The following is a 25,987-nucleotide window of genomic DNA, read 5'->3' on the forward strand; positions in this document are numbered from 1 at the left end:
CAACCTTGCCCACTAACTATGTCCCTCAGCACCATTTTCTATCCTGTTCTTGAACACTTCCAGGGACAGTGACTTCACCACCAACCTGGGTAGCCTGTTTCAATACCATACAGCTCTTCTGAGAAGATTTTTTTCTGAATATTTAACCTGAACCTTTCCTGGATCCACACTTTAATGACATTACCTATTGTTCTATTGCTGTTACCTGGGAGATGAAGCTGACCCCCACTTTGCTACAACCTAATTTCAGGCAGCTGTAGAGAGCAATAAGGTCTTCCTGAGCTTCCTCTTCTCCAGAAGCTGCTCTGTTGCTGCTCCCTCTGTGGGATTTTGGTCTGAGTTTCTTCTGGATGAGCAGGAGAACGACTGAGGCTGGAGGAATGGGAGCTGTGGCGATGAGGGCAAGGAGGTGCTGTGCAAGAGAGCAAGTGCTGTGCTTAGATCCCAAATAGTAGGTAGGAAAGGTAGGAATATGTATCTCTGGCACCTTGTCTGACCTAGTATGTTGCAAATTTTAGGATAGTAGCCTTTTCTGCAATCTGCTACAGCTAGCAGTGTAACTAGCAGGTAGGGTAGGGTGAGCTTTTGAGGTGTGTGAATATGAAGGCATTTTTTCAGCCAGGCTCTGTGGTGTGTCTTTGTGCTGCTGCTGCTGCTTGTAGCAGTTTGGGAGAGTATGGCTTGACCTTGTTAGACGTGAAGCTGTGACCACGTGCTTGCAGTTCTGAGCGCTCTGAAGTGCCCTGTTCTGTTTCAGCAACTGCTGACAGCGTTTTAAAGCAGTAACACTGAAATTAAACAAAGTTGTAAGTGGAAATGATTAGGGAGTGTTTGTCTTCCTCCTGCAGTGGGATGAACTGTGAGCAGCAGTACAGCAAGCCATCTCTCAGGGCACAGAGGGCAGTTTTTTGTTGGTTTTTTTTTTTTTTGCATTCACATTTTACATGGGTAACATGAGTTGAAATGAAACTTCCTTTTTTTTTTTTTTTTTTTTTTTTTTTTTTTTGCTTTTCTTGCTCTTTGCTGCACGTTGTGCTTTTTGTACTACACACCAAGCCCTGACTCCTGCTGCACTCACCTTGAGCAGGTGAGCAGAGCTCCTTCAGCTTTATGGGCATAAGCACGCTTCAGAACCCAGCGATACACAGCCGTAAAATAGCTGAAGGTCACGCCGACATCCCTAACAGAGCAGCACGACCCGCCAGCTGCCTTTTTGCAACAACTTTCAGCGTGTGACGGGAAGCGCCATTAAAGGCCGCGATTGTTTCCCAAGGGCAGCCACGCACCCCAAACCCCCGCAGCGCCACGGGATGCCTGCAGCCCCGCCCCGTGACGCGGCCCGGCCCGGCGCGGAGCCTCAGCGCCTGCGCGTCCTCCGCATGGCGCTATAAACACGGCGGGCGGCGGCCGGGCGTGGGCCCTGAGAGGCTCGGGGCAGGGCTGGGCTGGGCGCCGCCGCAGTAGGACGAGCCGGCGATCCGGGCCCGCCCTCCGCCCGCCCTCTCTCCCTCCCGCCGGCGGGGGAGGCCGAGCCCACGTGGGGCCGCTGAGCAGTAGGCAGCGGGGTGACCATGTGTGCTGGGCGGCGTGCCGCCGGACGGGGCAGCGCCTGATCGCTGAGCGATGCTGCGGGGCGGCGCGGGGCCCTACGCGACCCGGCCGCCCCCCTCGCCTTCTCCTTCTCCATGAGCGCCCCGGCGGCAGCGGCGGCCCCCGTCAGGCTGATGCCCGGCGGGCACCCGGAGCAGCCGCCCGCCGGCTCTCCCGCCGGGGGCCCGGCTCCCGCGTGCGGCAGCCCCGCCGCCAAGGTGTCCGGCTGCCCGGCGCCCTCCGCTCCCTCCGCGGGGCCACCGGCGATGCGTGCGGCTGCTGCGGGGGGCCCGCGGCCGCTGGTGGTACCCAAGGGGCCGCCCACCGCCACCATCCAGCTGCCGGCCAACTTCCAGCTGCCCCCAGGTGAGTGCGTGCCCCCAGCCGCGGAGCCCCACGCGTGTCCTCCTGCCTCGTCCCTCCGCGTGGGCAAATGAGAGCTCAGGAAGCTGGGTGAGGTGGGGAGAGTTGGGATGAGTGCCCCAGGAGTTGGGAGCCGGTCGCTTTTCTGCCCGGTGAGGAGGGTGGGTGAGGTGGGGTGTTCACTTGCCTTGCGGGACGTGGAGAGCACGGGCGGCTTGAGTCGGGCACTATTAGGGGTGCTTAGAGCACCTGAGGCGGATTCAGGGTGGATGTGGAAGCTGCCGCGTAAGGCAACTTTTTGCATTCCGCGCAAGCTGTTACAGTGGAGTTCTTTTGGCTGTGGCGGCTAACCAGGCCCCTGCGAGCCCTTCGTGGAGCAAAGCATCACTCTGTGTAAGGTGTGCAGTGAGAATGCTCGAGGGGCTTGTCTTTTTATCACACCTATGCGGGAAATAAGTTTGTGGATGTACTTCATGGAGCAGCAAAGTGAACGCTGGTGTAGCACCCAGTGCTGCCTTTGTGGTAGCGATGACTTGGGATGCTATCAGGGACTGCCCAGGTGTTCCTACCTGTACCACAGTGACTGATACCACTCCTCTTACTCTCCTGAGGTACGCAGTTGCCTCTGTTATTGTTGCTGCAGTTATTTTCTGCTAGGACAGCTCCTTTGTTGGAGCATCTTTTTCAGTTACTTCCATGTAGGATGCTGCCTAAATGGAGGTCTGACTGTACATTCTGTCCTCTGCTGCTGCATGTTTGCATTTCCTCTTTTTTGTTTCTCTTTCATTTTTCTTTCTTTATTTTTTCTGCTTTTTTTCCAAGACACGTCTCTTTGGGATTTGTTAATATAAGGGGAAAGAAAGTATTTAATAAGTAAGTTTTGCTTTGGGTTTCCCAGCACTCACATGTGCTGTAATATCTGGGTAAGTCAGCAGTCAGGGATGAGTCTAACTCCCTGCCAACTTTCCTCTGAAATGAAATGTGGTGAAAATGTTTGTTTCTTTATTATTTAATAGTCAGGATCTCAAATTTTCAGGGTTTTTACCTAATGCTTTGCTCTCTGGAATGTACTGGCATTCATCTTTCCATGCAGGTGAAGGCATGTATAAGTAGCTGGTAGTTTGGGAAGTGCAACTTAGCAATACTTTTTATTATTATTTTTTTTTTCTTTCTTTTTTCTCTGCTATAGCTTGATACAGGTAAGTGAAGGCATAGTGCAGGGTATAAACTGGCTTGTGTTGTGGCAGTTGGCAGATGTAACAAAAATGGTGTTACCATTCTGTTGCATCATCTTGTTTTCCTTGCTCTTGGGACAAACTAAGAAAGAAGACTTTGTGTTGAAAGTTCAGAGGTACCAGTACTCTGCAACATTTTAGCTAGAATTTAATACACCAAAAAGGGCACCGATGATGTTGGATTTCTTATGAATTGGTGAATGTCTCCAGGAAATGTTTCAGAATGATCATCCTAAGGACAATTTTAAAAATGCATTCTTGCTTGATAAAGTGTTAATGTTCTACCCCTGTCTTTATTACTCATTAAAAATTGAATTGATGTAAAAATCATCCAGGTGCTGTAAGATGGTATAGCATTAAAACTACAAGTGTTGGACTACTTAGAAAAGACAGTGGAATAAAATACTGAATCCTTAAGCTTGCAGAGTTTATTCCAAAGAAATTATAAAACCTAGCCATATGGCCTAAAATGAGCTAGGTAGAGTGCACCTGGCTTTAGAACAGTGACATTCAACCTGCAGTACCTGTGAAAGCTGGTAAGAAAAATGCATGCAGAAAGTATGCTCTCTCTGGGCTGCAGTTGGAGGCATTGAAAATGGCTTCTTTTAAGAAAAGGTGGATGACAACAGCACTTTTATTTGTCGTTTTGCAGTACTTGTGAACTTGCAGTCTAGAGCAGGTTTTGCTCTTTTAGCTTTATAGACAGTTGCTGTTTGCAGAAAAGAAAGGCATCCAGGACAGCAGAACTTGACTCTATTGTTTGGGGGGCAGAAAAAGTTCTTGAAAGTAATGGATTTAGGCTGTTCTTTCTTTTTCAGCTTCTGCTTTTCTCTTCCTTGCCCAGAGTAAAGCGAAGAGGTGGGAAAGTTAATGTCTGATGACCAGGTATTTCACTCCTCTGAGCTTGGATTATGCTTCTGCCAAGTGATACTTCACTGAGTTTCCCATGGAAGATTGTTGTGCTTCACAAGTTCTGCACTGCATACAGAACCAGACTTGTACATGACTAACAAGGGTATTTAATCATTTTCCTCTACAAAAGGCAGGTTCGGGGCTGAATAGCCAGATTAGTGCTGTGTTCCTCTTTTGTCCTTAGAGTATCTCCTGTACCAGCAGTCATGAGGTGGGAGACTCTGCCTGCCTGTGCTGTTTTCAGCCAAGGACTCTTTCTCACACCTCTCTCAACAAGACAGATTCTACCCTGAAGCTTTGGTTGTTGTGTTTTGCCCTTAAAATGCTATTAGCTCTTAGACTGGATGATGGGTCTGTCTCTTCCTAAATAGAAGGAATATCTGTGATCGTCAGTTACTGTCACTGTTAACTTTTGCAGCATTTCAGAGTTTTGTACTTGATGAACTTGTCTGTATGACTGGTGAAGACCAGTGAGTGCAGTGCTGCCAATAACATATGCTTCTGACCCCAGCTCTGGGTGCTGTGATCTGTGCTGTTCCAAAACTTCCCCAAACTGCAAATATCTTGTCATAGACCACATTCTTAACGGGGAATTGAACCCTTGGTTAACTTAAGCTTCCTATTGCAGGAGGAAATTGTTGGGTTGTGCTGCTAAAAGAAGGAAATGGGTAAAGGCTTGGGGAGGAGGAGTGGTGAGGTTCCTGGTTACCTTTATTGCATTTGATTTCCGTTTTTCTTTTTTTGAATGCAATTCTGTGTCTGTGTGGATTTTACACTGTCCCAGTCCCTCAAATTGCGTACAGGTGTTGGAAGAGACAGTCGTATCTGCTTCTCTCCCGAAGGGACAAAACATTGCAGCGCTCATCTGGCTGATCCTCTGTTGTTACCTTTGGATCTGCTTACTGTGGCAGGCTTTCTGTGAGAGAGAACTGATCTGCCTGGCTCCGTTTGGTGCTGCTGGTGAGCCAGTACCGCTGGAGGTGTCTACTTCACACATCTGGGCTTGTGTCCTGACTCTGCCTTACTTTAGGCTAGCATGCTTGTGTGAGGCTCAGCTACTACACCAAGGCTCCTCTCCATCTGCCTCGGAGGCAAAACAGTGACAGGTACAGGTCCTTGGCTCCTATTTGCAGCTCAGTTGTCTTCACTTGTGTATTTTGGCCTGTCCCTGGCAAGCTTTCTGCTGCCTGCAGCTTATCTGGGCTGATAGCAGATAGCTGTTGAGAAGGCACAACTGAATGTTGTGGCAGGAGGCAGGTGAACAGTGAAGCAGGCACCTGCAGGAAGGAGGAGGGAACTGAAGCAGTGTGTTTCTCAGTGTTCCCTGTGTTTCTCCTAATTGTGTGGGCTCTAAGGTTGTTTGTGTAGGTGAAAGCAGACAAATATCATCATCCACATCTCAGCCAGCATAGTGGCTTTCCTGTACTGCACTCTGAATCTCCCTTGTTCCATTCTGATGCTGTTCCTTGGCTGTAAAGCTGCATGAGGGTTTTGATGTTTTCATAGTTGCATCAGTCCTTTGCTTTTAGAATAGAAGTGCTAATTTTTAACTTCTTATGTTTTGATTGTTTAGTAAGTGGTTAGTCAAAATGTTCTTCCAGCAGATCAGGAAGCTAGAGACTTTGCTTCAAGGTCTGCAGTTCCTGGATGTGGACAATTTCTTGAATTCTAAGTATAAAACTCATCCTGTAGATGACCAGAAGGTGCTAAATGATGCATTCTTTCAACCTTTAATATCCCAATAGTGTCCTCTGCTTAGCAGGTTTACCTGAGTTGATTGAAAACTTCTCTCTTCAAAAGCTCCAGTGCCAGTCAGCTCTTCCCTGAGTGTTTGTCAAAGCTGTGGCAGACCTGAGGAACCAATTCAAATTTAACAGGTAGTGAGCAAAAGTCTTCTGCTGCAGCCAGTAGGAATTTCAACTGCTCCATAGGATTTGATTTGACTTTCACAACTGAATGTGTCTAGCACAACAATGCCTTCATATCATTAAATGTGGTGCCCTATGGGAATTATGATTTCTATCTTGGCAGTACATATAAAGCTAATTTCTAGATTTATGGTTTTCACATAAAAGCAAATGCGCTCTGAATACTGAAGCACTGAAATACGATGCTCAGTAAAATTAGTGTTTTAGGCTGTTCCAATCTTAAAGTCAATTGGGCTGTATTGCACAGAATTACAGCTGTTGATTGGTGAATGCTTAACTTAATCCTTAGAAAATGTGAGCCTGACTTCTGTTGCTTTTGCGGTATTTAGAGGACCCTTTAGGTTACAGCAGAAAAAATAGCATCATCTGTGCACAAATGGATGAAAAAATACTAAAGATAATTCAGTATTACTTTCTCAAAGACTGATGAAGTAGATAAGCTTTGAGTTGTTTATTTCAAGCAGTTTGAAATAACAGCCTTCTTTAAGTTCTCTTACAGAACCAAGTATTTGGTGTGCCATGTGGTGGAAATCTGTGATAAGCTTATTGAGTAGAATTGCATCTTACAGTTACTTATGCAAGTCTTGGTATAAGTTGCAAAGCTTTTGAGGAATATAAAAAATGAGTAATTTGTATTGTTCTAGGACTTGTCTTTGTCTTTTGTCATCTGAAGTTTTTTGCATAAAGCTACTTCTCTAAAAATTCTGGTGATTTCTCAAGAAAAAGATGTTTAATTTACAAAGGTGAAAATACCACAATAGAGGCAGGTAATGTACTTCTTGTTGAGATTGTGATAATCGAGGTCTGTCCTGCCATTTCTGTCACCTTAAGAATGAAGTCCTCTGGCAGATTTTTTCTACCAGTATTGCAGGAAAATACTCTGTAATCAAGACTGAAGTAAGGAAAACATGATGGCAAATAGAAAATCCTTGTTACTAATGAGCAAATCTAGCTTCTGTTAAGCCTGGAAAACTCATGAAGCTCAGTGTTCTTGCTGGGTAACTTGGTGGAGCAGATGGATGTTATGGCACTTGGTTTTCACAGCTCGTGGTTGCAGGCCTCTTTCAGTGCACAGTCCCAATTTGTCGCAGGCAGGAGAAGTGGGTTTGTTAGTATTAGCTGCTCATAGGAAAGTTTCTTGTGTGGATATTCAGGCAGAATTGAAAGGTGGGTGATGCAATATCCTCTGGTTGGCACACCTCCTGAAGGCTTTCACCTGCAGCTTGCCAAGTGGAAGATGCCAGATAGTTGATGTGGAGCCCTCAGGAAGCCAGATCCGTCTATTTGGTAGTGTACTACAAGGGAATGTTTGTATTGAAAGAGTTAAGTGTATTCATAGCATCATTAAGCTTGGAAAAGACCACCAAGATCATCTAGTCCAAACATCAACTCGTGTCTGTTACTGCTCTAAACCGCATCACTCGGTGCAACATCTATGCTTTTCTTGAAAACCTACAGAGGCAGTTACTCCACCACCTCCCTGAGCAGCCTGTTCCAATACCTCACCGCTTTTCCTGAGAAGAAATTTGTCCTAATGTCCAATCTGAACCTCCCCTGGCACAACTTCAAGCCATTACTTCTCATCCTATTGCTGTTACCTGGGTGAAGATGCTGACTCCTACCTCAGTAAAACCTCCTTTCAGGGAACTGTAGTGATAAAGTCTCCGCCAAGCCATCATAGTTATCTCAGATGCTCCCTATACGACCCTTCACATCTCCATTTTCTTTCTTCAGAACGCCTTTATGTAACTTCTCATTACTGTTGAAATATCACACAGTTCGTTACAGTTTCAACAGTATCTGTGTAGAGAGGAGTTAATACTTCCATAAATGTTTTGCTGTCTTCTACGAGAATTTTTGTTTGCTCCATCCTGTTTAGGAGAAGGGCGATAATCAGTGTTAAAACTCAGTGTTAAGCCCCTTGCCTGTCTTACTGAAATATATGAAAATCCATTCAAAAGAGAGGTGAATTTGTGCTGTTAGAGAAAATCAAGTGGAATTCAACCTGCTGCTGCTGTTCTCTGCGTGAACTCTAAGAAAACAAAAGTCTCATTGTAAAGCTAATCTGGATTGAGTTAATTCTCCTCTTATTTAAAGGAGACAGGGATCTAAAGGGGGATGATGCTGCCTTGTATTAGAATTCTGTTGTGGTGCCAGTTTTGTATTTTTGTTTTTTTTTATCATCTCGATTTAAAATTTTTATATTTGTTGAATGAGTTTCCTGTTTCTTTCTAACAACTTCTCTGTAAGAGCGTTCTGGAAATGGGAAGTGCAGGGTACTGATTCTTAGGAAGCTGTGTGCTGCAATGTCTCAGAGTTCAAACTTCAGATTTAAATAATTTCAGTAAAGACTAGGACTTCAGGGCTAGCTAGAAGAGGGTGTGGAATATGGATTCAGTACCTTTATGTAGCAGAAATTGTCTAGAAAACAAGGAAATGGGCTCCTCTGAGATAGTGTTTCGTTGCTATCAGCAGAGTCTTCTCAAATACACAAAAGTCCTTCATGAAGTAACTTGGGTCCATTAGAACTCAGTCAGATCACTTTACCTATAGAAAGTCCTAGAACTGTCTGATTCCTTAGACAGGCAAGAAGCTGAGCTTTGTGTAGTAAAGTTGCAAGCCACGGAGATAAGATGTGGAAATGCTGATGGGAAATCATAGAACCATAGAATGATCCCAGGAGCTGAAAGACATGGCTCAAGAAAGTGAGTTAGATGTTCTCATGATATCAGATAAGACTGCCTAGTGGAATGCAGAGTTGGCTTGGAATCCCATATGCTTGCCCATAATAAAACCAGAAACTCTTGGGATTCTAGTGTAATAAATACACTTTGAATTTGAATAGAAGCAGTAGTGCCGTCTTGGAACTAGGCCCAGAAAACATCTAGGATCTGTCAGTTATTTACAGCCCCTCCAAGATCCAACACAATGTCCAGGTTGTCTTCAGTGTTTGATATGAACATCTCTTCTTTGCTATAAGTAAGAGGTGCTCTACCTTGCAGATGGGCTGGTTATGTTTTTTTGTATGGGGTTTTTACTGTAACTGTAAAATTGCATGGATATTATACTTTCAAATAATGAAGTTTTAACTCTGTGCAAAGTGCAGGAAAACTCTTAATGGGAGCACGGGCCAGTAATCTGTGAAAAGGCATAAATGCTGTGGGGAGGAGAGGGCAGGACTGCTGGTCTGTGAAACAGGTATCTGTCTGGGCACCAAAAAATGCATTAGTGAGCAGCTAGCATCCAGCAGTTTGGATAACTTACTCTTTAAGCTGTGCCCGAAACTTGACTTCAGATATTTGTGTTTTTAGCATTTTATTACATTAGAAGTTATAGGCCAGAGCATTGTGGTTTAACCTAGCAGGTGGCTGGCTCATCACCACACAATCATTTGCTCACTTCCCCCTTCTTCTCAGTGGGGTGAGGGAGAGAATTAAACAAACAAAAAAATGCCCCACCAAAGTAGAACTCACGGGTTGAGATAAAACTATTTCCTAAGTTAGAGAAAAGGAAAATAGTTATGGCTGTATGTATATATGAATGTACATAACAAGTGATGCACAAGTAACTGCTCACTGCCCTCTGACTGATGCCCAGCCAGCCCTCTGAGCTGTGGAAGAAGAGGGAGAGATGAACTCCCCCCCTCCCTCAAGACCTGTTCTGCTTGATATCATGTGGTATAGAATATCTCTTTGGCCAGTTTAAGTCAGCTGTCCTAATTCTGTTCCCTCCCAGCTCCTTGGACCCTTCTCTGTGAATGGCCTTGCCTTTGCACAACAGTTTAGCAGGCAATTGTAAACACGTGTGTGTTACCAACAGTGTTTTTCTCCTAGAACCAAAACAGCATCATATCAGGTGCTCTGAAGAAACCAATTCTGTTGCAGCTGAAATGAAGACAGAGTTCGTAAGTTCACGTTGTGGTGTTTGTGCAATTGGCAAAGATGCAATCAACTCATTTAAGCACTTGTGGGATATGGTATTTCCCTGCACCCTTGTGCTTTATCAAACCTATCTCTGTTCTCTTGTAGCATAAACGCAAATTAGGATTATTCCCTTTGAATGCTTTTCTTGATGTGGAGATCCATGTACCTCTGTGCAAAACAAGGAGTCTTGAATTAGAAGTAAACGTTAAGTATCTCAAGGTGATACTGCAAAATCCATGCACTAGTCACAGTTCCTGAGTTCCAATCATGATTGAATTTCTCTTGCATCTACTGACATCATCTTCCACAGGTTTGTGATGATTGTCTCATGCAGTGAAGTGCTTTATGAATGCAGTCTACTACAAGCTGAGCAAGTCAGTTTGGTCTGTGTAGTGTAGACAAGCTCTCTGTCCTGCTTGTCTGGAAACTCTTAAGAGATGTCACAAGAAATCCCCAAGCGGGAGATACCTGTGGCTCTCCAGAAGATCAGTTGTCCAAATACAATTGTATTCAATTTAGAATAGAAGATAGCATACATCTCGGTGGACTAGGTGCTAAACCTAGCAGCTAAACCTCTGTGGTTGCATCATTTTAAGAGTGAGAAGTTACACTTGTCGTTGATGTTGTCTCTGGATTGGACTGTCTTCCTTTCTTCATATTCAGTACAGGAATCTGAAGTAGATATTCAGGAAAACTCAGGTACTGGTTGGGGGGTTGTGAGGATTAAGTAGTTATTGTGCATGCTGTGGGGTCCATAGTTGATCTGAAAAAATAGGGTCCCTGCATATTGAGTCATGTACAAGTTGGGTCGCACAGTATCTAACTTGCCTATCCTGTCTTTCATGGTATTTCATAAAAACTTTATCTGTAGTCGACTTTTGCAGCCTGTCTACAACACAGTGCACCTTGCTATGGTCACTGTTTAAGTAGTCAGTCTTTAATAATGAGCGTTTTAGATCTGTCTTACTCCTGAAATCTGTAACTTTTAAATGACTCAAGAAAAAATGCCTTTTGTTTTTGCTTTTTTTTAGTTTGTTCTTGCTTGTGTTTTATTTAGGAAGCAGGTGTGAAAGGTATGATTTCCTAAGTAGGAGACTTCTTTTCACTTTCTTATGTTGCACTGCAGTCTACTATTGCAAAGCAGTTCTAAAGAGCTGTTGTGCTAAGCAGTTCTGTTGGAAATCATGTAATCAAAGTGGCAATTCAACATGACAGTTTAAGCTTCAAATGTAACAACATATGGTGCATCTCCACAGGAACACACCTGCTAGCTAGTGCATCTCAGGTACCTGTAAACTCCTTTTGGTTGTTCTCCTTTGGAAGTGGCCTTGACAGAAATTGAATGGTGAAAGTTGCCCTTGTGGGATGCTTTTAAGGTTCGTTGTTGTGCATCACTGTTGGGGAAGCCCTGGGCTTTGCTTGGTGGCACAACTTAAATTTATTTCCAATAGTGCAGTTTTGTTGACACTATTCCCTGAAGCCATGCAGGTGATGTTACCATGATATAAACAGATCTCTGCCTTAATCTCACTTTGTTTACATATCTGGTAACGTTTTGTCTTTGATGTTTCTGGTTATAATGAAGAGATACTTGTCCCTCAACTTCATCAGGTATCTGGAAGCTGCTTCTTCCACTGACCTGTGTTTGTTCTTTTTTTTTATTTCCAATTTGGATGATAAGCACAGCCATGGTTTAGAAAACTCAAATTGGATTCTAATATGTTTAGAAAAAGCTTGGTTTCCTTGGCAGGTACGATTGGCAAAGCATAAACTTACAGCTGAGTTTTCTTGTATTTGAAGTAGCAAATAGGAATTTAATAGACAGGTTTTGGTTTTCCATAGCACAAGCTGCTGTTGTGGCTGGGTAAGACGTGCTGTGAGTAGTGACTGCCCAGCCCTGGTCTGAGTGGTGCTGGGCATCCTTTCTGAAGGCTGAGCTCCCGGAGCTTCTCTAAAGGAGAAGCCAGGTCACTGAGGAGAGCTGTCAGGGAGACTTCAGTGTGAGAACCTGTAGTGTGGTTCCTTCTGGTTAGCCTCAAAGGGAGCTGAGCTGGGTCAGGTTGTCAGTTCCTTCCCTCTTGGCTTTCCTACAGGACTGCATGTAGGATTAGTAACTTCAACATTAGGTCATTTCTTCTGTTTCAAGGTGGAAGGGAAGTATCCCAGGGTTGTGGGTTTTTTTGTTTGAAGATATGGGAAAGTATAATTTGTCACAATCAGAAATGGAAATTCTTTAGATGATCCATTTCTTGGTTTGCTGTCAATTCTTAACATTGGGTTGTAATGGCCAAACTGTGTGTTTGAGGCTTTGAAGTGATGTCTTATGGCTTTTTGTAACACCGATTGCAATAGTGGAAGTTTCAAATTTGTCTTAATATATTTTCTAAAGTCAGCCATTTAGGTATTACACTTGCAAGAACAATAGTGGTGAGTTACCATCGCATTGGGCTTGTTGGTTTTAGAGTTCTAGTTTCACTAGTTGTTGCAAAAAACTATGAACGTAAAGAGGCTTTCACTGTATAAAAATTCTGCTGAGTTGTACAAATAGAGCAGAATTTTAAGTTTGTTCTAAGTGGAAAGGTTCCTGTTATGCCAGAGAGGCCTACAAGACTGGAGTGGCCTTGGGTAACTTCTGCTATGGATGCTCTCACCCAAAACAAGCTTGAAGGCATTTTTAACAGCTTTGATGAAGCATGGATGTCCTTTTGCAAATTAATTCTGCTACTGGGTGGAAAGTTGCCTTGTGTTTCAGTGCATGATGCTGATGGTTTAGTTGACTGTCACAATGAAATGTGTTACTGCAAGCTGTCAGTATTTATGGTTGGAAGGGTTTTTTGTGCTTTTCTTTTAATTGCTCAATAATTTGCTTATAAACTGTACTGTATTTGCATAAGCTTGCTGCCAGTGTATCTCTTGTGTTAATTTCTTGTCAAGCGGAGCCTGCTGGAAGTGCTTCCCATTGAGGTGACTGGAGGAGAGAATACTCTTCAGGCATGATGTTCATTTCTGGTGGAGCTTAACTGAAACTTCACACCAGTTGTGCAAAAAATAACCATATAACTGTGCTAACTGTGGTAATTATCCTATCGTATGGAGTAGAATTCAGAGGTATAGCATCTGTGCTTCTGTCAGTTTTGCTAAGAAAAAAATCAAACGATAAAATATCCAAATATATGAAAACAAAGAGTATAATATGTTCCAAATCTCAAAAGGAATTGAATGAAATTCATAGGCACCTTCTTAGCGTAGAGCTAGCATTAACATTTTTAAGTAAGCTGAGAAAAGGAAAACCTAAAACTAGAAGTAATAGTTCTACAGTCCTGGATATAGACCTAGTGCAGAGAGAAATGCTCTTGCTATCAAAATGTGTGCATCATCAGCTTTCTCTCTTCCCCTGGAATCTGCATAAACATGTGATGTGAACAAGGAAAAATGCACTTTTTCTGACTGATGAGAAATTGCATGCAATGAATCACTGTTTAAATAAGATAGTGTGAAAAGAAAATTGAAAACCAGGTATGTCTTCTGTGATTCCAGGCATTCATGGATTAGATTAAAACATCCATCTGTACCGAAATGTAACTGTAGTCAAGATTTCAGAGGAGCAGGAGAAAGCTGAGTTGTCAAATGGAACAAGTGTTTTTCTGGATTTGCAACTGTCTTGTGAATCTGCCCTGGCAAGGTTGGTTGAGAATGGGGGGGAATCATTCTAGATGTGGCTTCTTCAGTCTTAGTTTGTGTTATTTAAGTAGTGATATGTTGTCTTTACAGAGTTTAATGCAAAGTTTTTTGCTGCCTTGCAGTTTCCTCTTACGCTTTTGGGATGAAAAGCTGCTTCTAAGCACATAGCTATAGCTTTGTGTTTATTGGCTTTTTTTTTGTGTGCTTGCTGCTTTAAGTGTGCTGTTTATTTTAACTCAAAAGAAAAAATTTAGGTTATATTGTATGCTGTATTTTGACTTCTTTAAACAAGCCAGGTAGTGAAAAGATTATTCTCTTGATACGGAGTTATTATACACCAGAAAATATTATAAGTGTGCATTGAATATATGGGATTCTCTAGATATTGGCTAGCCTGCAAGAAAATTCTCAGCTTTACAGAACTGTAGGAGTTGGAAGGGATGGGATTCATCTCCTCCCTGCTAGAGCAGATTCTCTGGAGTTCTGTGCAACCCTCTAAGAAAAAAAATAAGTTTAAATACTCTTATTGACTCTTATTTATTTACTGGGATGTAGTTATGTACTGGGATGTGTGAGCAACTACAGTGTGGGGCAATGGTAGTAGCTGCTGTTTCAGGTAAAAGGAGGTGATGTGCCAGCAAAAACAAGCAGCTCTGTAGCTGCTGTAAGGGATCTGCAGCAGTTGAGGCCAGGAATCCATCTGGCTTTTTGTAATTGTGACCCTGATGAAAGATCTGGATTTTCAGGAGTCCAGCCCTTGTAAGGACTGACAGGGAGGAAGCGAGGGCATTGGTAGCTGAGTGGCTTCCAAATGCAGAGTGCATGACACTGTGTTGTAGCATATGATTCTCTTTAGTGTACTTTTAATTGAAAGTAATATTTTAATAAAAAATACTTCTGTTTGTTAATTGTTAAATTGTTGGTCATTATTGCTGACAGGATGAGAGAAAGGTGGTAGGCTCGTTTGTGTTCTGTTGTGCTCTGTGGGCTTAGAAGGAAAAATAAACACTAAAGAAACAAAGCAGAAGAGTCTACTTTTTCAAAGAAATCTTCCTGTTTGGCTGTACCCAACTTTGATTAAATCCATAAATTTGAATGTTTTTGGACAGATCCTTGACAGAGGGACACCTTCATATGTGTAAATAGGCTTAGCTTTCAGTGGGGGACCACTGCCTTCCGTTTAAGGGGATGGCCTTGATGTAGGTAGGCGAACTGATATTATTCAGGCTCCATTTTCCAGTACAGGCTTCCTCTAAACTGTGTCTTCACCTGTAAGCGTGCACCTAACTGTTCAGAAAGTCAAATTGCGTAGAAGCGGCTAATTCTAATAGTGGTGATGAATTTTTCAGACTGAAGAACTGTTTGAAGGGTGTTTACTGTTAAAGTAATTCCAGAAAGTCTGTATGGTGGTGGGGAGGAATGGCTTGTCTTTTTTTTTTTTTTTTTTTAATCCCAAACTTCTTTTGACTCAAATGATGGATTGATTTGCAATTAGTCATGTAAAGTTTTGATATGACTGTCTGGTCAAGTTTGTCACTTTACTTTAGGGGTTGTTTTCTGTCATAAAATGCAGAGTAAAACTGTTGTGGGCTTTTAATGCTTACTTCTTGAGCAGCTGTTCCTTGGAGTAAGAAACTAAATGTTACATTTGCTTATCAATGTGGTCTAGCTATTTCTTCCACAGAAACAGCAAAGCCATAACATCCCTTAATTTCTAACACTGGATGTTTTTCTCCAACAGGAACTGTTCTTATCAGAAGCAGTAATGGTCAACTGATGCTAGTATCTCAACAAGCAATAGCACGAGCACAACCTCAACCACAAAATAACACAAGTGTACGAGTGTCTGTACCTAGCAGCACACCTGCAGTGAGAATATGTGCTGTACAGGTAAATTCCCTCACAGGTTTAATTTGTATGTTAACACGGTCATAGCAGGGTTTGCAAATAAGCTGTTAAGAGTTAACTAAGCATTTGAATGTTTTCTCAGCAGTGTGATTGGTGTGTTTTGTACATGAACATCACTGTGCCTATCTTTCTGTCTTTCAAACTGCTAATTGTTACATTTGGGGTTATACAAATTAAGGAATTCCTGTCTTACAAGAAAGATGTTCTGTGTTTTTCCTTTTTTTTTTTTTTTTTTTTTTTTTAAACCAGCTGCTACCTAAATGGTTACTGCTGGTGTAACTGCAGCTTTTTGGTTTTCTGATGGGATACTTCTCTGGAGCAAAAGGAAACTGATGAGAACCTTTTGCTTTTTCCCTTGAAGGATGTTCCTTCTCATTCCCTAAACTCTGCTGGCTTTTTGCTTACATTTTTTACAATGGAAAGTAAGAGTTGATCCAAAAAAGAGGCATCTACTTAATACAACCAACATTATTATCCTTTAATCATTTTATTTTGATTAGGATTAGTGCCTAACTGTCTCTGAATATGTTCTCACATAGAAAACCAGTAGGCAGATAGCTTTGTTGGAAAGCGTTTCAAGCATATGGGTTGTATGAATGTTACTTGTCTTGTTATTTTATGAGTGGTTTATATCCAACAAGAACAAATCCTAACTTCAGGGTATGTTTTGTCACTGGCTTGTCTGACAACTGTTCTCTGCATGTGTATGAATACTGTTATTACTTTTCTTTTTTAAGAACTCTGGAACCCAGTTAATAAAGAAAGCAGTACCTACTCCTTTGAAACCATTATCTCAAACAACAAATGCTGTGACTTCTACTGTTCAGTCACCTGCTGTTATGCAGGTAGGTGGCAAGATTCATTGTACAGTGGAAGAAGTGATGGAGAGAACTGAAGAAAACATAGATGCATTCTTGTTATTTCTAACTAATGTGGTTTTCACTAAGCTGATAACTTCTGCTCTTAATTTAATTATGCTTCTGCCAGCATGTGTCAGATCATCTTCCCTCACTGTAGTAGAAAGCACTCTCACAATAGCATTGAACAATGTGTAAAATAAATAGTCTAAAGAACCATTTTCAGTGCATTTGTGCTCTGTGACTGAGCTCCTCCAAGCTCCAGCTGAAGCTTTTCTGGGGAATAGAGACTTCCTAATGCTTTTATGTTTGAGTTCCCTGATTACTTCAGGGGGTGGGGAGGAAGTATAGTTAAGAATGGTGCTGAAGGGAAAATGAGCTATCTGTACCAGTCAGGTTTTTTTTTTCTCAAGTTTGAGGTTTTGAGATTTTGTTTCCTTTTTCTCATTATAGGCTGAAGACCTCTGTTCTCCAGGTGAATTAAGTGAACTTAGTAGACAGATTGCAAAAATATGTAGATATACAATTACTGGAAATGTATTACTGTTTTTCTATTGTGTTTTTTGTCTTGTTTCTCATTAGCAGAGTGAAATGATATAGGACTCCTCCGATGAGACCATTGATACTTGTAGAATATGAGACACAGATCCAGTTGTTTCTCTGTTCCAGGGGACCACGGGTTTGGATATATGTGTGTGCACATGTGACGAAAAGAGAACTGCTTCTTTCTGTTCTGTTCTCCCTGTAGGCTGGGGGAGAAATCAGAGATTTTGTTTGTACTTGTCTTTTTTTTTTTTTTTTTTTTTTGTAGCCAAGCTGACTTGAGCAGTAGCAGTTGATGAAGCATTCAGAAAATGAGGAGAAAAAAAAATCCAATCTGGATGTATGTTCTTGACCTTGAGTGTTTGAAAGATGGAGAGATAAGTTTGCTGACAGCAGTAACTAATAGTCTGACTTACAGATTTGTCCTCCTGCTGTTCTTCTGTATTAGTAACTGAAAACTACCCACAGCTCTGTCTGTGATGTTTTCTCTCTTCCTTCTCGCTATAGGTGGATAGTATTGGAATGGAAGGGGAAGCCCAGAGACCTCTTCTAATACATTTTCTATTTCACTTAGAATTGGAAGCAATGTATGCTTCGTGTCTGTCAAGAATAACAGTGGATGTTCCTGACCTATTTTTATTTTGGATTACTAGCTTGCAAACTGTGTGCTTGTGATCTCTACACAGGGGTCTTTGGAATGTAAAAGCAAAAGTCATCTGCTGTACTATCCTTACACTGCAGGGAAGAGATGGATGTAAAGATTTTTTTTCCATTAGATGGGTGAAGCTGCATACATCCTCACCATTTAATGTGAATAAATGTTGATCATTCTGTTAGCTAATTTCACTTACATTTGTGTTTAAAAAGGTTCTTCTGTACTTTCTTGGTTCATCTTTGATGTAATCAGTTCAACTTGTGATTTTTGTGAAGTGTTTAAAGAGGTAGACAGTATTTTTGGCAAGAAAGTTTGTAGAAACTTGAACACTTCTAATGAGCATACAACTTGATTTAGGCTGCAGGAGGGATGACTAGGAAAAGTTAATACTGCTGTTTTGTTTGGAATGGCTTTCTCAGAGCATGTTTTGCACAGTATTTGCAAAATACTCTGCACAAGTCCCTTTTATAATAGAGTAAATAAGTGCAGTATGGATACACGCTATCATAGGGCCACTTCAGTGTTAGCTCTGGGGCAGCCAAAAGGAAGAGGTCTGTCAAGGGAGCCTATATGTAAGGTTGCACGAACTGCCTGTGGAAAGAAAGGAAAAGAGGCCTTGAGCCTGGCTTCCTTGGTTACGGAGTTGTTCAGAAGTTCTAAAAGAACTTGTTGGTCTTAGCCTTAGATGTTTTTTGAGGTCCAGAAGGGGAATGTTGGTGTATAAGCATGTCCTCACAAAAAGTGGGGAACATAAAAAGTTGAGATGAAATGATACTTGCCTTCATTTGTCTCTTATCCCGTTTGAAGTATAACCTGATGTACACTGCAAAACTCCCTCTGGTTGCTGACTCGAGGACTGTTCTCCTCATCTACAAAAATATTTGGTTTTGTTCCTGAATGTTTGAGCTCAGAGGTTGTACAAAATACCTGCACTTTTTAATTTTTTTCCTTCTTCCCAGATGGAATAACATGGTTGCAAAGTATCTAATTAGCGTCATGCTGGGGCACTTTCATTTAGATGCAGAGCACTTCTCTTGAAATGACTTCAAAATGTGCAGGATTAATGCCATTTGTGTGTGTGTGTGACTGTTTCTCTGTTGCTCAAAGTGAGAATGAGAATTGTCAGTAGTGTAAAAAGGTTGAGGGCAGATGACAGAAGTTAATTCCCATATACTTGTCTTCCTGGGAAAAGGGTCCGGCAGACTTCCTGTTGTTTCCTCCCTCAGCTGATAAAATACTGTTCTGGACCTGATGTGTAAACACACTGGAATTTGCAAGAGAGCAGCTCCAGCAAACCTCATGTTTTCAGTTTTTAAAAGCCCAGGGCATTGCAGCTTGACAGTTCTGTACTTTGTCCCCTTCTGTCTTCCTTCCTTCCATCTGTTTGTGGGATTCTCATGCCCAGTTTGCCTCCCTGTGGTCTTAGAGCTGATGAGCTTCATCCTTGGAAGAGGCAGTGGTGGTGGCAAAGATCCTGCAGAGAGCTATTAAAGTGTTATCAATGGTGGGAGCCCAAGCTGGAAAGCTTTCTGGTAGCTGACTGCTTCTTTCATATCAAGCTTGGCAGCACTTTGTGGGGGAGCAGGATACACCCAGGAAAAAGAAAATTTAACAAAAGTGCCAGTGTTTTGCTCTAGCTTTAAGCATTTGCTCACTAATTTTCCCTGTCCTGAAATATTTAAAAACACGTTGATATTCTACACATGTTCTGTCCAGTTCTGATTTTTTTCTTTTTTTTTAATTGATGATGAGGTAAGTTGGGCTCTTGCATTACCATCTTATGACTAACTGTCAATTAGCAGTGTGATTGCTAAACGAAGGTGATGTTTAAATGTATTAGTAGTCAGTGAAAGCAGCTGTGTTGGGCAGATCTGAAACATGAATTTGACCTACAAAACAGCCTTTCTTTTGAGACTTTTGGGGAAAGGCTGGAGGAAGAAACAGTACCTAACTGCAGGCTTCAAATGCTAAACTCAACCTTTGCTTGTTTCTGTATTCTATGGCTTCAATCTGTGGCTTTTTAGTAGGCAACTTGAGAAAATAAAAGGAGTGGGGGACAAAATCTTACTTGTGTTATGTTGTATTAGAAGAATGATGTGACTGGATGTTTTTCATTCTAATTAGACCTGAAATAGAAATACTCATGTTTAGTAGGTTTTCTTTGGCAACTAGTATTTTTTAGCCTAGTTTGCAAAGGAGAAAGGCATTTGTGTGTTGTTTTTTCTAAGCCTTCACGACTCTTATTCAACTGGAGCTTCTGTTTCGTTGATAGATAAAGAGATTTGAAAAGATTTGAAACTCATACATGAGTTTTGACAGGGTTTGTGTCTTGATGAATTTGAGACAGTTTGACATTGGTCCCCATGAAGAAAAAACAGGAAGAACTACTTAGGTGCTTTTGTTCATCTGGTTTTTGCTGGTGCATCCTTCCAAAATGGACACGACACTTTTCATCTGGTGCCTGTGTGATAGGAAACATAAGGAATATCACAAATGGGAAGAAAGGAACATAAATAATTACCTAAAGTTGTATTTATCTTCATAGTACTGTCACTTGGCTTAGTATTAAATTGATTAGTCTTAAACTACAGAAGCCTGGCAAAGTTTGAACTTTGGTTTTGAACTATGTGTTTCTTCACGACTACTTTTTCTTCTCCTTCACTTGAAGTTACAGGCACTTTTTTTAATATTGGTAAGCCTTTGTCCTTCCCTACCACTCACAGACTTAAAAACAGGTTGGCTATGGAGGTTCTGTGACTTAGAGTATTAAATAGTCTCTCAAAGGAAAAAAGAAAAAAAAAAAATCAAACTTCTGAAAATAAAGATAAGATTTGTTCATTTATGTTTTAAATAATAATCTTGAGTGAGGAGGAAGGGTGCTACGTAATATGCTAGCAGAATATAGCGTGTGTTATTTGTGCTTGTCTTTGGTTTCAGAAGTGTTAAATTTTTCTTTTCAGCCAGCAGCTGCAGCAGCTAGTGTTACTGCAGTTACTGCTGTAAAGCCTTTGAGTACTGGAACACCTGTAAAACTTCCAGTTACAGGACCACCTGCACAATCCATCTCCCAAATGGCAGTCTCTGTGAAAGCAGAGGGCACAACAGTAGCACAGACCAGCACTTCTACAGTAAGGAAAAAAAAAGTTTTTAATTAAAAATTAACATTCTCTACATTCATCAGAGGTTGGAGAGCCAACTTGACATCTAACAGTCTTTATTTCCACCATAGGAGATGCTAGAGAATGTGAAGAAATGCAAGAATTTCCTTGCTACGCTAATAAAATTGGCATCTAGTAGTGGACCTCAAGCCACTGAGATGGGGCAGAATGTGAAGAATCTGGTGCAAAATCTATTGGTGAGACTTTTTTTTTTTTTAAAGCAAAGTCTGACATTTGTATATTGATCTTATATTGATCTTAATTTTGACTTCATAATTTTGTTTCTTCTCTTTCTACTTGTGTTGGTGTGTTGTTTTCTAAACAGCTCGAGTTGTGGTAGAGTACATCAGATCCTCCAAAATATTTCATTATAATGTGCATTTTAAATGGATTCCATACTGTAATTTCCCCTCTCATTCCAATTTCATTTTATGCACACAGGTAACTGTGACAACAGAAACAGTGTATTGTTTTTATGTAGTTTTTGGGTCTGAGCTAGACTACATTAGTGTAGGTTTGAGTTCTCAATGGCAAGGGTTTTGCTGTGGTGATTGTAGTTCACTACTGAGTCTCTATTACTCCAGGACTGAACTGAGTTGCACACTGATGGTGAAGCTTCATTGAAATGAGTGTGAAATTACCTATGTCTTTAGACAGTGGGATGGAGAAAATAATGTGATGGCTTGCCAGCCTGTCTGCTTGCCTAACTAATATACTGAATATAGTATCGGAATGCAAGATAACACACCATAATACAATATAATCAGAATTGAAGCTAATAAATCAAATATAATGAGAGAGAGAATGTGTGAAAGGTGGATAGGCCTCACCATAAAGCTGAGGTGAGATGTGCAGTCCAGTTGAGCAGCAGGGAGACGGGAGGAGAACCGACGAAGAGCAGACGAGAAAGAGCACATCAGGTGACCTTGCCAGGAGTTGTATCTCCTCTCCCCTGGGGAATGTAGTTGTTCTTCTCTTCTGGGCAGGTACCTGGGAGTTGAGCATTAACTGTTAAACTCCCAGTGCCCCACATGATGTTATGATTTGGAATACCAAAACCAAAAATCACAAAACCATAACACCACTTTAGCAGAAGGATATGTGCTGGTAGAGGGAGATGGTTTTGCAAGGCGTACTGAAGGAATTTCTTAGTCTAGAAAGGCATAGTGTAGAAAGAGGTGTAATTTGAGAGAACAGATTGCTTTAAGATGCAGCCTTGCAAAAATCTTTGATTTCCCTTCTCCCACTGCCTTTTTCTTTGTCCCTGCTGGACTATACACTGCAATTCCATTGGAGCATGCTAGAATTAATCCTTGTTGTGCTTACAGTGCTTTTTATAAAGAACAGTAATTACCAGCCATTAATAAATTGTTTAACTGTGCATTTGTTTGCTTTTTGCAGTATTTTTAAAATGCTGTTTTTCTGTTATTCAGTATGTGTGTATGGTGTGAATGCAGAATAAATTAATGTTTCATATGCATAGGGGAAACACGTAAACAGCAGCTGTGAAGTAAAGTGGTCCTCAAGGCAGCATTTCATGGAGTGGGTGTCAAGAACCTTAATGTGCACTGAGATGTGCTGTACCAAATCCCTGCAGTTGTATCAGTGGGACCTCAGTGACCTGTATCCACAGCCAGACAGGCAGCAGATCCAATGACAAAAATTGAGCTGCTTGAAGTTCTGTTCTTCTGTGAACACATGGTCCTTAAGCCCCCTGCTCTGACCACGTAGTTGTTCTGTGGGAGGATAGAGGCGAAAGGCATAACTTCTCTGCTGACTTCTCTGGTTTGTTAAGAGGGCCTCTCTGCCTGCTGTCTTCTGTACCTTTCTGAAGGAAGGAAAGATCTCACCTGGCAGGGTGAGCAGTAGCCACCAGTCTGAGGCTGCATGCCACTTCATCTGGGTTGCTGGGGCACTGAACTATAAGGGGGTCACAGGAGTCTGCTGCAGCTTCCTAACCTGAAGCCACTGAAATAGGTGTCTGTGGCAGGAAGAGTAAAGAGCATTGAAGAGACTGATTGAGAGGACTGTTACCCTAATGGTACGCAGAAGTGATGTTCTGATCTTTCTCTTTTTTTCAGAAAGAAACATTAAGTTTTACACTTTATTATGCTTTCGTGAGCATTAGACTGGAATCATTTTACAAAAGCTATGGAGCTGTCTTTTGTCTCCATTCTACATAAATTTTGATCCTCATGCTGATAAACTACCTTTATAGCAATAAGTACTCCTGATGGATTTTGCGTATTTCTGCATAAAAAATGTACTCAAAAGGATCAATGTTACTTATAAATTTGTTTCTTTTGATTCACTTTAGTGAATATTTGAACGGATATCCTCATGTGTATTAGCAGCTGCAGTGTCTGTGGGTAAACAAAGAAACTTAATTTTCTAATACTATATCTAGATTATAACATCAGTCTATCCTAAAATGCTTTCTTTAAACATACAGGTGGAAAGAAGTATTTGAGTACTGAAAGTGAACAACATCATGATAGTGTAAACTTTCGTGAATTGTTGATACACCTGAAAAAAAAAAAAAAGATTCATACCTTTGAATTACTGTTGCAATTATACTTTTCTCTTAGGAAGCAAAAATTGAACCAGAAGAATTTACAAAGAAACTGTATGTAGAGCTCAAGTCTTCTCCACAGCCCTATTTAGTTCCTTTTCTCAAGGTAAGTGTCTGATTGTGGATATAAAGTATTTAGTTGGAGGGGAGGGCGGAGGATCAGAAAATGTTTTAATTGCTTTCAAATTGTTATTTCCTCCAATCAGTTGAGGAAATGGTGCTTAGCCAAGCTAATGCTGTGCGACTGCTGCGCTTGGACAGACAGGGGTTTTTGTGGGGGGATTTCAGAAGAATTACCTTCAGCTGTATTCTCAGGTTGGAGAGTAATTACAGTTATTACTGGAGATGAATCTTTTGGAAGCATACATCTACAGTAGAACAGTTACACTAAGATGACCTTTTACTTGCTCAGCAAAGCTGTAGTTGCTTTGAATTCTAATACAGAAGAGCGACAACAGAAGCTGTTTTGCAGTATTTAAGCTTAAAGAATCTGCATAACACTGGCATTCTGTTGTCTGCTGGCTTGTGTTTAATTGCAGACAGTTGTTTTGCTTTTTTTAAAAAAAAAGTTCTCATTTCTCCAGAAAGTTTCTGACAGGGTTGCTGCAACTTAGAGAAAGTAGTTGAGGATAACTATCTCCATTCAGGGAAATAATTGTATAAATAAGAAAATCCTTTCTTCTGTGTATGTGCCTACCATACTTTTTAATCATATGGTAGAATAGTTTATTGACAAAACAAAAAATGAATGTCTTTGTCATGTAACAACCACTAAATCCCAGCAAACTTGGGAAACTTCATTATATTTACTTAATTGCAACGTACAGTGTTCTTAGCACTGATAGATCTGTACTTCCTTGACATTCAGTATAGGCACAGTGGTGCATCAAGGAAGAATAGTTAAGTGGTGCTTTCTTAATATTTGACGGTTCATACAACAGTGATCTTGCAATGTTGTTACTGCTTTGGGTACATAGTGCTGATCTGTTCAGGTATGGGGTATTTCTGTTATAGTGGCAGCCTTCAAATGCTTTGATAGTAAGTTTGCTAGACTAGAAGGCTACAGTATTCTAGTAGAAGCTGTAGAAGCTAGCAGAGCTGTTGGAAGAGATCCAGAAGAAGGCCATGAGGATGATCGGAAGGCTGGAGCAACCACTCCTAGAAAAAAAGGCTGAGTGAGTTGGGTTTGTTCATTCTGGGAAGAGAAGGCTCCAGGGAGGTCTTCTGGCCTTCCAGTACTTAAAGAGAGCTTATTACAAGGAGGAAGACTGACTTCTTACATAGGTAGATGGTGATAGGAAAAGGGGATAGTTTTAAATTAAAAGTGAGGAGATTTAGATTAGATTGTTTACTCTGAGAGCAGAGAGGTGCTGGCGCAGCTGCCCATGTAAGCTGTGGTGCCCCATCCCTAGAGATGCTCAAGGCCAGTTGAATGGGGCCCTAAGGCAGCTGAGCTGCTGGGTGGCAGCCCTGCCCATGTTATGGGGTGGAACTGGATGGGCATTAAATCCCTTCCAACCTAAGTCAATCTATGATTCTCTGTTAGATTTAATAAAATTATTATTATTTTTTTTTTTTTTACTCTGTCTAAATTCCCGGTGTTTCCTTATAAAAACTCAAGGGCAACTCAAAAGGCAATTCTCCCTTTATCCTATTTGCATCATTATGACATATTGTAGTTTTTCATGTTAACTTTCTAGAATAATATGTGCAACAATTGCAGCACAGAGTACTCTGTTACTTTTGGACAGCTTTATCCTGGCGTCAGAATGACCAAGCTGTGCATGCAGGGTCAGCACAACTAACAAAGCTTTTCTTTGAGCTCTGGTAGCTGCCAGGGCAAGTTTGGCTTTGTAAGTAATGTGTCTGCCTTCTGCAGGGCCCTGGCTAAGAATCCCTGCTGGACACTAGCTGTGTTCCCAGAGCAGTGTGGAGGAATCTCAGTATCACTGCAGAGCTCTAGCCTGCATCTGGCACAGCCAGAACTCAGCCTGGAGGTAGCAAGCTCCCTGGACCAGCTCATGCCTAAGAACCAGGGAGCTGGTGCATTGCATTTGCTAACACTTCTACGACCCTTTGAGTTCCTCAGATGTTCATTAGTTTACATGTAGCTTTGTCCTCATGTGTTGATGTAAATGCTTATCCCGAGTTAATAAGCTGTCCCACAGTGTGGGGAGCAGGTCAGTTTTGGTGTAAGGACCTCAGGGCAGTTCCATGGGACTTAAATTGACGTGTGTAAGGCCTGGGCTGGTGTCACACAGAGCTGCTGTGTGCTCTCAGGTACCACGTAGGTTTTTCTGCTTTCAGCTGTATCCACATCCCTGTAATCCTTAATGAGGTACCCTCTCCCAGTTGTACACTATGTTAACAACAAAATACTGTGACTTCAGCATTGTTCAAGCACAATGGTTGAATTTAACTGATGTCATAGCATTACCCATCCCTTAAAGCATCTTGTACCCTGGTTGCTTTTTCTGACATGCCTTAAGGCTATGTAGCACAGACCAGGCTTGCTTGGCACGTCCTGTGGGCAGCTGCTATGGGACTGAGTGCCAAATGGCAGCTGACTTCACAGGCACTTCTCTTCACTGCCGACCTTGTTTGGGGGAAACACTTGTGTCTCAAGTCTGGGAAGAGGTTTGATAAGGGTTGTTGCCAACTC

The 25,987-nt window shown here is 41.7% G+C and overlaps 1 protein-coding gene across 1 annotated transcript in view; it reads left to right on the forward strand.

Annotated features, from left to right (window-relative positions):
• Positions 1-1,685: 1,685 nt before the first annotated feature.
• Positions 1,686-25,987, forward strand: part of TAF4B (TATA-box binding protein associated factor 4b) — a 49,865-nt gene continuing 25,563 nt past the window's right edge. Inside the window, exons 1-6 of the mRNA XM_042869600.1 lie at positions 1,686-1,956; positions 15,374-15,522; positions 16,278-16,385; positions 20,556-20,723; positions 20,825-20,950; positions 23,342-23,431. Coding sequence (XP_042725534.1) covers positions 1,686-1,956; positions 15,374-15,522; positions 16,278-16,385; positions 20,556-20,723; positions 20,825-20,950; positions 23,342-23,431 — 912 coding nt within the window. The remainder of the gene's footprint in view (positions 1,957-15,373; positions 15,523-16,277; positions 16,386-20,555; positions 20,724-20,824; positions 20,951-23,341; positions 23,432-25,987) is intronic.

The sequence above is a fragment of the Lagopus leucura genome, unplaced genomic scaffold, assembly GCF_019238085.1.
Source record: "Lagopus leucura isolate 7727_CA_CO unplaced genomic scaffold, USGS_WTPT01 Super-Scaffold_100002, whole genome shotgun sequence".
Taxonomy (NCBI): Eukaryota; Metazoa; Chordata; class Aves; order Galliformes; family Phasianidae; genus Lagopus; species Lagopus leucura.